Raw genomic sequence first — 10,977 nt, forward strand, 5'->3', positions numbered from 1 at the left:
ACCTTGCACCCTACCCCATAAATACCCCTGAGTCCCTATTTTCAAGGAAGCAGATTTGAGATTCATTCTCCCGTTTCCTCACTTGGCTGCCTTGTGATTAATAAACCCTCTCTCTCTGCTGCAATCTCGTTGTCTCGGTGTTTGGCTTTCTGGGCAGCAGGCAAAAACGGACCTGGTGTCATAACATTACTGCCTTTTTTCCAATGTGGAGACTGTGCCACACTTTCTCCTCCCTCCTTGTGGGTTCTCCTAGATCCCAGCATTAAACTCTACCCCCACCTCTCAACTGTTTATTCTTCTTCTTCCTTCAGGAATCAAACCAAGTGTCACCCATACATCTTCTGCTGAATTAAATAATCATGGGCAAGAAGTTACTTTGTTCCTATTTTTGTAAAGGAAACAATATTGGCTTATGTATACTGTTAGCTTCTGTTTTAAAATATCCACAGATGATCATATTAAGAAATAAAACTTCCAAGTTTATTTTTCCAAAATTTTAATCAGATATAGAAGTTGGATTTTATTGATTCCTTTGTTGTCATTCGCTAAAATAATCATGAGATTTTTACTGTTTTTCCAGTTAATTACTGTTATTTGAGGCTCCCTCCAAATGGTGGACTGCAAATGGGTTATAGCTATGGATGCCCCAGGTGAAACCGGAAGGCCAGACACCTCCCGGCTGGGAGCAGCTTCTTCAGTTTTACCGCTTTACTTCCATTTATCACTTTCTAAGTGGGCTGTGAAATGAAAATCTTGAGAATCACCGTGTTAATGATTTGCTTTGTGTTGTGTGTGGCTTCAGGACATGTGGTAAATCCCATCCAGTTAGAAAGATGTGCTATATTCTTTTGCCAATATTTTATTTAGGATAATTTGATCTAAGTTCTTTTGTTTCGTTAGTCTAAAATATCTTTTTGTTGTTATACTTGATGTAGGTTCAAAATTATAAAAGGTGTACAGTAATATGTATTATTACCCTATTCTATTCTTGAAACAGTTTATATACATGTGGCTGTTATCTGTCCTATAGGAGATCTGAATGATGAGGGAAGAAGGGAGACAGGGAGGGAGGGAGGAAGAGGGAACAAGGCCCCTACGTGGTGCATCTAGGGTAAAATTTGTCCACTGTGGGCATAGACAATGAAAAGGTAGACTCTTTATGAGGGTGGGAGATAGGAGGAGGGTGGAATTTGGGGAGGACAAGACAGAAAGCACCAAGGGGTGGTGTCACGGCCTGGGTGGAAGGGCCTGAAACAACGAAACGTGTGGGGCACTCATATGGCCACACTATTTTCCACCAGGCTGGGCCGCAGGTACTCGTAGGGCATGTCCAGCTTTGCATTCCGGATCTCAATTTCCTTATCCAGGGCAGCCAGCTCCTCTCTGAACTTCTTCAGCACAGCCTTGGGCCCAGGGCCCGAAAAATACTCCTCCTCATGCTGGCCCAGAGCCACCTAGGATGGAGAGAAAAAGGCAGCTGAGAGCCTTACGACCCTCAGTTTGGAATGCCACACCTCCCCACAGCTGCCCCCTTCCTCAGGGACCCGGGCAGCTGGCTCTCACCATAACAGGTTGGCGTCTGCCCAGCTGCCAAGTAATGGACATCTGGAGAGAAGCCTGATGAAAGTTGGGCAGTGTCGCCATCACTGTCTCCAGTGTCGCATCCTTGGTGGTCGGCGGGGGCAGCCGCATCGTGCAGGGTGCGTTAGGGACCCAAGTGTACCAGTCCAGCTAAGGAGGGGCAGACACCTACAGTCAATGTCTGCTAAGCATGAAAGCCCACCTGCACACAGCACCCTCCCCCAATCCAGGCACAGATGCCCAGCTGCGCCCCCATGGTAAGTACCTGGCCCAGGTGGTTGGAGGAATGCTGGCCAGTGCAGGTGAAGATGCACATGGTGACAAAGTGGCAGACCTTGTCCCGGGACTGCAAGGACACGGGAAACCCTGCAAGGGGTCAGGCGAGTCAGAAGCTGTGAGGCCAGGCATAGAAGAGAGCTCAGAGAGATGAGGGAGAGAGGGGAGAATGAGAGGAGGTGGAGGGGTGCCGAGGACTCACAGGAACTACTGTAGGAATGGGCATGAGTGGCCTGGGGTGGGGAAGTGGGGAGCTCTGCCGGAGGGTCCCGCTTAGTGGGGTACTGGTATGGCTCCTACTGGCTCACAAGAGTCAGTTATGTTAAATTTTCAGGCATTTAGCAAACTGGTCTACATCACATTGGTAGCCACCGTGGAATATTTATACCTTGGAAATGGACTAATGCTTAAATCAGGGCTTTTCCTCCAGAGAGCCAGTTGTTAAACATCTACAAGCAACCACTGGTCCCACTGCATCTGGGACCTAGAGGGGTTCTCAGTGCATAGGGCAGGGACCTGTCTCTAGCTGAGAGGAAAGGGAATCAGCGGGTGCCTTGTGGCATTTTCATAGGGGTTGGAAATGCTTCTGGAAGGTTCCATAGGAGTACAAAGGATTCTGGGGAGGTTCCAAGGAGGAATCTCTCATGTTGGAGGTCTCAGGGCAGGGGCTCATCTTACCTTGGTCCTGGGCCCCTAGCAGCCCCATTTCAGTGATCTCTCGACACCAGGCCTGCAGCTCGAGATCCTCTTTCACAGCCTCGTCCGTCTTATAATGGAGATTCACAATTCCCTCCACGTAGCTGCCAGCCAAGGGGTCGGGGCCAGAGGACCGAGGCTGACAGGGAGCACGAGGCCCTCTGCTCCTTGCCCACAGGGCCAGGTCAGGGCCCCCAGCCCCCAACTGAGACACAGACCTCCTGTTCTTCTAGCCTCCTCCCTGACTCCCACCCCCACCAGCCCTGCATTCCCCCTGCCTCACCGAGAGATGATTTCCCAGAGCCGCAGGGCATCTTGGGCATAGAAGGAAGACTGGACGCCCAGGAGACCCCGGTCAGCTAGGTCCTCAGGGGGACAGAACGAGCTGTAGGTCAGAAAGGCTCTAGCTCGCTTGAGCAGCTCCACGTGGCCTCCCCCACCTGTGCTCACCACCTGCGGAACAAGGATGGACAGTCAGGTCAACCAACCCACCCTGAGGCCAGAGCCGGAGGGAGAGTGAACTCCAGAATCCCCCTTTCTCTCTTCCTACCTGGTCGAAAACCCCCATGTCAGAGACCAGCCCAGTCCTGGCCCGGATGTTAATTTCCATGGTGTATCTCAGGTGGGGAATTACAAGCTAGAGGGAGAAGAGCAGGGAAGGACAAGGTCAGAAGACAGGTGGGGCAGGTCCCTGCAGGAAATACGGGGTGAAAAGCAGGAAAGGTGCTAGGTCTTCAGGCAAAGCATAGCCGTGAACTTCCATGCCCCCTTGACGAGAGAGTTCAGTTGATTTGTAACTCATTCCACAAACCATGGACTTATTGCTCATGACAATTGAAAGAAATTGTTCTCCTTTTCTTTTCATATAAGACTATTCAAGGGGCCGGCCCCATGGTGTAGCGGTTAAGTGCATGTGTTCTGCTGCTGGCGGCCTAGGTTCGGATCCGCGTGCGCACCGAGGCACCACTTGTCAGGCCATGCTGTGGCAGCGTCCCATATAAAGTGGAGGAAGATGGGCACAGATGTTAGCCCAGGGCCAGTCTTCCTCAGCAAAAAGAGGAGGATTGGCGTGGATGTTAGCTTTCTTCATTATCACACCTTTAAGGAGCCTTTTTAGATATTTTTTCCTATTCTCACCGCCCCCCATGAAATTTTAATGCTACAGATATATCTGTTATGTACTGTATATCTATATGTGCTCTATACATAAAAATAATAAGATATTTTGCCCCAATACAACCACTTTCACCCCTCCCAGGGCATAATTGTCCCCACTGAGAATGCATGGTCTAACCTGCCTGCTTCTGGAACGTCATCACCTACCCTCTCCCCTTGTCCATTACACTCTCTTTCTGTTCTTCAAATATGCCAAGCTTGTTCCTGCCTCAGGACCTTTGCACTAGCTGTTCCCTCTGCCTAGGACAATGTGCCCCTTGATTATCTCGGGCCTGGCTCCTCATTCTCTAGGTCATCTCTTCAAAGGATCCTTTCCTGACCACCCAACCTAAACTCACTGTCACATCACACTGCTCGGATTCTCTGCATTGTACTTATCACAGCCGATGTGTTACAATACAATCTTTATTGTCTGTTAGCCCTTACTGGAAAGAAAAATGCCCAAAGATCAGGACCTTGCCTGTCTTGCTCAGTAACGGCATCCAGAACGGTTCTTGCCCCAAGGAGGCACCCGAGAAAAAAAGTGAATAGGTGAATACTCTGTTTTAATTGCCTGTGATAAACCAGGCTGCTGTTGTTGACCTGAGCCCCGCCAGCTGGCCTATGTGTTACTATTTTAGAACTCTTCAAAACTGGCCGGAAAAATCTTTTGTTATTTGCATGCCCTCTTACTGGATGGAATCCTCAGTCATTTGTGTGTACTGTTTATACACTGTATGTATATCTGTGCTTTATACATAGAAAAAGTAAGACTTCTCACTCCCCACCCCACCACCCACCCCACCAATGAAGCATTTTCACCTCCTTGGGAGGTGATATCACCCTGTTGAAAATGCAGAGCAAGCCATGCTCTCACTCCCTTGCTCTCTTGACTTTCACTGGTCGGCTCTCCCCAAACCTGAGATTCCACCGAGAGGGGGCGTCCAGAGGTGGGACTGTGCCGTGGGGCAGAGAGGGGCAGGCAGGAGAGACGGGAATAAGGCGTTACCTTGAAGATAGGATGTATCGATGGAAGGCACCTCATGGTGGCCACAGCGATGACCTCCGCCATCAAGTGTCCCCTCAGAAGATGTGACTGCAGCTCGTGAAGCTGGAAGTCAGAGCTACGGACCCAGCATTTGGCCAGGAGCCAGACCATCGGGGGATCCGTGGGCAGGAAAAGTGGCGGTGGTGGGGATCCCACACATGGCAGTTGGAGCTGCAGCCGGGACAAGAGTGCCGGGAAGAGAGGGGATGAGGGCCAGGTGCCCAACAGACACCCCTCCCTTGCTTGGTTAACTGCTCCCTCCTTCCTCCACATTTGCTTCGCTTTCTCCACCCACCCCCCACCCCCCCATTCCTCCCCTCCCTTTCCTACCCTCTCAGCCCGTCAACACGGTGCAAGCTGCTCCACCCTACGCTGCTAGCTCCAGCCTCCACTCCCCCCCGCAGGCCCCTCAGTGTGGACAGGATTCAAATTCACCGCTTCCTTCATCCCACTCGGTCAGAAACCCCAGCCTCTCTCTGATCTATCAACTCCACCTCTACACAGCTGACTAAGTCTCCAGTTCTCAGCTAGTCACCAGCCAGATGTTACAATTTGAATGTCTCCCCATTACCTCAGAAGTGGCCGGATAAAAGCCTGCCTGAGCATCTTTTCCTCTTTATTTGTCCTATTTCTGCAGGTGCCTTGCCTGGCTCCTCCTTTTCCTCTCTCCTTGAATCCAGGCCAGTTTAATTTCCCTCTGCACCCTCACAGCTCCTCCCCACCTGAGCCCATCACCTCGACCTTGGACAACGACTGTAGCATGTCACCCTAATCCCTGTATCTAGCGTCTCCTTCTCCCGTCCACCCTAAACCCCACTGCCCCTATAACGTGCCTGCACGTCTCTCACAGCAGCCTTCACCAGCTTCCCGTGCTCACACTCGGCCTGGCATCCACGGCCCGCCGCAGTCTGGCCCTCTCACCTCACGTTAGTCCCCACTACTCCTGCCCAAGGGTCCACTGGGAATCTCCTGACTCCTCACACGCCGACGCGCCGACGCACCGCAGCCTCTCTGCCCAGCCCATCATCCCCCGGGGGAAGTGGGGAGGGGGTCCTGCCCCTCCCTCTTGCTTGAAGATCTAAGTCCTGACCCTCCCACAAGGCCACGCCCACCCACCTCCAACAATCCCTCCCAGACTGTCTCCGCCCTCAGGCGCTTGCTCAGTCCTGGAGCTTATTCACATTTGCCGGTGTCTCCAGCTAGAGCGCACCCCTTCAAGTCAGAGACTTGCCGGTTTCCTCCTTCCATGCCTCCCCAGCGGCTTAGCACAAGGTCTTTGCGCAGAGTGGGTACTCAGTGATTTCGGGTGAGGGGCTGAGGGGAGAGGGCCAACTCCCGGGGACAGAAATCCTGAGTCCTCTCACCTGGATGACCATGGGCAAGAGTTTCCCATCGGGCTGCAGTTTCAGCATGACCAGAGGGGCAGCCAGGTACTGCTGGCTACACAGGATGATGTTGGCCTTGATCCCATCCAGCAGGGAGAAGTCAGCTTCAAACAGCGTGCCTCCCTGGATGGGGGCAGAGGGCAAGGGCTGCCGTCAGCGTAAGGCATCTTCTTCCCACCCTGATTCCCCAAAGGAAGAAGAAAAAGGAGGAAACTAACTTGTCTCCACCACCTACTTTGTACAGGTAGTGGATCACGTGCTTATTGCCTCATATATTTCTTTTTGTGTGTGTGAGGAAGATCAGCCCTGAGCTAACATCCATGCCAATCCTCTTTTTGCTGAGGAAGACTGGCCCTGGGCTAACATCTGTGCCCATCTTCCTCCACTTTATATGGGACGCCAGCCTTAGCATGGCCTGACAAGCGGTGCATCGGTGCGCGCCCTGGATCCGGACCCGGTCTGCCAGCAGCGGAGCGTGCACTTAACCGCTACGCCACGGGGCCAGCCCTGCCTCATATATTTTTTACATGAACTTGAATTAGCCCCAGTTTTATAAAAGAAGAAACATGATCAGAGAGGATAGGTATCTGGCCTGAAGTCACACAGCTTATAAGCAGCAGAACCAGGTTTCAAACCCAAGTCTCTCACCCTATAATCCCATGAGTTTTCTCTCTCAGTTGTTCCATGTCAACTCCTGATTAACAACCCCACCCCTGAGCCTGATTCTCCTATTCCACACTCCCTAAATCCCTAGCTCCAAGGCCCAGTTACATCTCTTCATTTTGACCCTGTCTCCATCACCCAGCGCACACTCTTCCTCCACAATACACTATTCCTGTTCAGGGAGGAAGGCCATGGAGCTGCACTTCTCCAGGATCACTCAGGATTCCTCCTGTAGCCATCTGGCAGCAAGCTGGGCCCGCAGTGCAGCCCACAGCAGCACAAACGCGGAGCCCACCCCCATTTCTGCGTGGCCTCCTTAGGGCTCTTATGTCCATACCTGGAGCTCCTTCTCCAGCTGGGCCTGCAGCTCCTCCATCCCTGGAGGGAACACTAGACGGGCAGGAAGCTGAATGGAGCGCCTCAGCAACATGGGGTTGGCGCCGTTGAGAAACTGGTACCCGAATAAGGCATCCTCCTTCCAGGAGTCCCGCACCCGCTCTGGGGATGGCAGTTGTGGAGCAAGCTGTGCGATCTGAGCTCCCGGTCCTTCCAATTGCCACCAAACCATCCCCACTTGACCCCAGCCTACCAGAGGGACCCAGGCCTCTGGTCTCCCAACACTGGTTCCCTAGATTGGGTGGGATCTGGGGCAAGGGTCCTAGGAGACATATTGGGGTAGGAGTACTGACCAGCCAGCTTGCTCTGGCCACACCAGAAAATCCTGTTGAAGTCATCCAGATCATTCCAGCAAGTCAGAACATTTAAAGAGTCTTTGACAGCTAGCTCTGCCAGCCTTCAGGGATGGATAGGTGAAGAGTTTAAGAGTTATTCTCAGAATCAAACATCACAACCACAGGCATCCACCTTGGGCTGGTCCAGCCCTGTTCAGTCCTTAAGCCCACTGGCCTCCTCTAGACCAGGACACCTCCCTCTCACCCAGCCCCCCTTGTTCTCACCCCTTGGCCAGTGAAGCCTCAAAGTCAATTCTCTTGTCCTCCAGAAATCTCTCATCTACAGGAAGGTCACATATTCCAGCTGCCGCCACACTCAGAATTAACCCATCCTTCCAGTTACCCCACCTGTGGTGTAGAAAAGAAATGAGGCATTGGTACTGGGGAAGGGTCAGCAGCTCACTGTGGGGTCAGGAGTCAGGGGGCAGGAGGAGGGCTAACCGGTACAGCTTCCTTCTCTCTTCCAGCTCCTCCTCCCTGTGTTTCTTGAACAAGCCTTGAGGGTCGTCCACCACCGTGCGGCCTAGAAGTGGGGAGGAGGGCATGGGCAATGAGGCTTCTCCTGAGACCCTCTCCCCTATCCCTGCCAAGGGTACCTCTCAGCCCGCCCTTCCGGCTGGCCCCTGATCCTTCAGCGTCACAAGCTTCCCCAGACTCCATACAGCTAGGTGCCAGCCCCAGCAACCCGCCTCTTCCAAAGACCCCGCCCTCCAGGTTCCTGCCACCACGCCCTCTTCTCCGCTCCCCCGACCCCCAACTTCTCTTGGGCCCCAGAGGCCTCCTCATACTCCCATCCCCGCGCTCACCAGTGCCCTCGGGTAGGCTCAGGACGCCATCGCCCTCCACCCAGCGGTAACAGGGGAACCTTAACTCGTCCCCACTGGCCCTGGGGCCCTGCACGGAGATCCAGTTGCAGAACCACGCGTCATCCTGAAGGAGGCGCCGTTTGCGCAGTTTCACGAAGAGCAGCGGTCCCAGGTACTCGGGCACGTCAACCTTGAATTCTGCCTCCTGGAGGCGACAAAAGAAGGTCAGCAAGGTGGGGCTCTCCGGAAGGGGTACTTGGACTGAGCTCTGGACGCCCTTCTGCTGGGCCTCTGGGAAAGCTGCGCAAAGGGAGCCAGAGATAAAAAGGCGGCGCGCAGCCAGCTGGTGGCTCCACGACTCCATTCTGGGTCGTCGAGTTCCTCAGCCCGGGTGAGGCGGGGGAGGGAAGATGCACTCCTTCCTGCACTTTTTTTTTTTCTTTTTTTTTTTTTGTGAGGAGATCAGCCCTGGGCTAACATCCGCCAATGCTCCTCTTTTTTTGCTGAGGAAGACGGCCCTGGGCTAACATCTGTGCCCATCTTCCTCCACTTTATATGGGACGCCGCCACAGCATGGCTTGCCAAGCAGTGCGTCGGTGCGCGCCCGGGATCCGAACCAGCGAACCCGGGCCGCTGCAGCGGAGCGCGCGCACTTAACCGCTTGCGCCACCCTCTGGCCCCCTTTCTGGGCTTTTTCCTCACTGTAGTCACCGATTGTGCCAAGCGCTGGGCTGGGCACTGGGCACCTCTATCCAGTGTGTCGTGATGGGACGACACACTGTAAACCACGCAATTACAGCTGAGAGGCACCGGCTCCCCCCGGCCCCCTCACCAAGGCTGAGCTCCGAAGAGGCCCCACTCGGCCTGGGGGCAGGCTTCCCGGAGGATGTTCCGTCTAAGCCGAGACCTCTAGGTGGAAAAGGCTTAGGCAGGGAGAGTGAGAGAGAGGAAAAGGCGGGGGAAAGGCGTGCCGGAGAGAGGAAACGCAGAGAGCAGAGGCTAAGGGAGGGCGAGCAGCGTCGTAGAGCTGGAGCACAGGGCGCGAGATGTGGGGAGATGCGCAGGACCAGATCATGAAGTCTCAAAGGCGAAGCCGAGGGCTTTGGATTGGTGCTGAAAACAAGCGGAAGCCATTCAAATGTTTTAAGTAGGGGGAATGTTTTAAGGGTGGGAATGTATTCGGAAGAAATCGCTCTGGCTGCAGAAGGGCTTGGAAGGGCAGGAGCGAAAGCGGCGAGGCAGGTGAAGACGATGCAAGTGACGTGGGTTCAAGGGGACGTTGGTAGTCGGGGGTGGGGCGGACATCAGAGCACGCACGCCGGAAATGTCCCGGAGATAGAACGGACAGCGCTCGATTCTTGGTTAGACAGAGATGAAGGGGGCAGGCGCGAGTGACACCTAGGGGAGACAAGAGGAGAGGTCTGAGAGGTGGGAAGAGGGCAGGACCTCACTTGGCATGCTCCTTTGAAGCGTCCGTGAGACAGACATCCGGATCTGGGGGTCTTGGAGAGAGCTGGACAGTCGATGGGAATTTGGGGGTTGGCAGAGGGAAAAAGTAACAGGAGCCGGGGGCGAATACCAGGTACATGTGATGGGAGAGGGGAAGTGGGTCGGGAAATTCAGAATGTTCTCATCTCTTGGCTTCTTTTCCCCACCCTAGCCCCGGTTACCCCAGCCCAGCCCACCGCGGGTGATAAAGCTTGCAAGGTGGGAGATCTAGCAACAGTAGAGAAGGTTTGAAATAGCAGTATTTAAGAATAGAGGAAACAGGAGACTCACGACCGCTTTAGGGACCCCTGAATTTCAAGAAAAGAGAGAGCTCTGTGGAACGACGGGCGCGCAAGTGTATCCCCTCAATTCCAAATGTTCCTGGGCGTCAGGAACACTTATTGAGCGCTTACAGTGTGCCACGTACCGCCTTAAAGCGCTCCACCCTGCGGCCTCCGAGCGCTCTTGGCGCGGGATGCGTGCGCCCTCAGCGGCGAGGAGCTGGGGACCGGCGGGGGCGCGTCTCTTCCCCGATATTTGACGGACTTGGGGCCAGGGGTGCAGCCCGCCCCCCACCCCCGGCTCCGGCCAGCTCACCTTGCCCCACGCCGGCCGCAGGCGCGTCCCGAGCGCCGCCTCCCCGTGCTGGCCGACCAGCCACAGCTGCACCTGGTTGATGGAGCCCGCGTAGAGCGAGGACCCGGTGGACACGCGGACGCGATAGAGACCCATCTTGCCAAAAGACGTTTCACGCCTTCTGAGCGGAAAGAAGAGTGGAGGCGCCAAATAACGGAGCCCGAGACCCCGCCCCTCAGAAGCCTTGCCGTGGGTCGGGGCTGTGGATGGCAGGTCTCCAACCAACCCCGTCTGGCCACGCGCTGGGGCCCCCAACTCTGCACAGCCCAGAGCTCAGCCCCGAGCCCAAGAAGGCGGGGCCCTGGCGGGGGCAGGGGATTCAGACCATTATCTTGGTGGGAGGAGGACAGAAGGGGGAAGCAGATGAGAATTTGGGCAGAAAATATGCAGGAAGAAGGAATCGAAGCCTGGCCCAGCAGGCAGATGGTGTGTGTGGCTGGGAAGCCTCTCCATCTAAACACACAGACACACTGACCTCACAAGTTGGTTCACCTCTGCCAAGGGTCGTGCTT

The 10,977-nt window shown here is 54.6% G+C and overlaps 1 protein-coding gene across 3 annotated transcripts; it reads right to left on the reverse strand.

The window, feature by feature from the left end:
• Positions 1-458: 458 nt before the first annotated feature.
• On the reverse strand, positions 459-10,561 carry LOC101392629 (polyunsaturated fatty acid lipoxygenase ALOX15). 3 transcript variants are annotated; one of them, XM_004433183.3, is made up of 14 exons: positions 10,427-10,561; positions 8,342-8,546; positions 7,977-8,058; positions 7,761-7,883; positions 7,494-7,597; positions 7,142-7,302; positions 6,121-6,264; positions 4,718-4,927; positions 3,104-3,190; positions 2,837-3,006; positions 2,536-2,657; positions 1,847-1,947; positions 1,564-1,731; positions 459-1,454 (listed from the first exon to the last, which is right to left on the reverse strand). In XM_004433183.3, the coding sequence occupies exons 1-14, from the start codon at positions 10,559-10,561 to the stop codon at positions 1,275-1,277; spliced, it is 1,992 nt and encodes a 663-aa protein (XP_004433240.1). In that variant the 3' UTR covers positions 459-1,274. The 3 variants fall into 3 exon arrangements, with proteins under 3 accessions (XP_004433240.1, XP_087296678.1, XP_087296679.1); XM_087440552.1 differs by lacking the exon at positions 10,427-10,561 and having other exon boundaries at positions 8,342-9,010; XM_087440553.1 differs by lacking the exons at positions 3,104-3,190; positions 10,427-10,561 and having other exon boundaries at positions 8,342-9,010.
• Positions 10,562-10,977: the final 416 nt, after the last annotated feature.

This window comes from Ceratotherium simum, chromosome 16 (genome assembly GCF_057802395.1).
Source record: "Ceratotherium simum simum isolate JZ-2026a chromosome 16, ASM5780239v1, whole genome shotgun sequence".
In the NCBI taxonomy this organism is placed as follows: Eukaryota; Metazoa; Chordata; class Mammalia; order Perissodactyla; family Rhinocerotidae; genus Ceratotherium; species Ceratotherium simum.

Bases quoted from the DNA above. Each gene is read 5' to 3' on its own strand.
- LOC101392629 (XM_087440552.1), bottom strand. From the start codon at position 8,705: ATGGAGTCGTGGAGCCACCAGCTGGCTGCGCGCCGCCTTTTTATCTCT. The intron at 7,598-7,760 runs GTGAGAACAAGG...CCATCCCTGAAG, and splicing joins GAGGCTTCACTGGCCAAGGG to GCTGGCAGAGCTAGCTGTCA. The intron at 6,265-7,141 runs GTATGGACATAA...GCCCCCATCCAG, and splicing joins AGCTGGAGAAGGAGCTCCAG to GGAGGCACGCTGTTTGAAGC.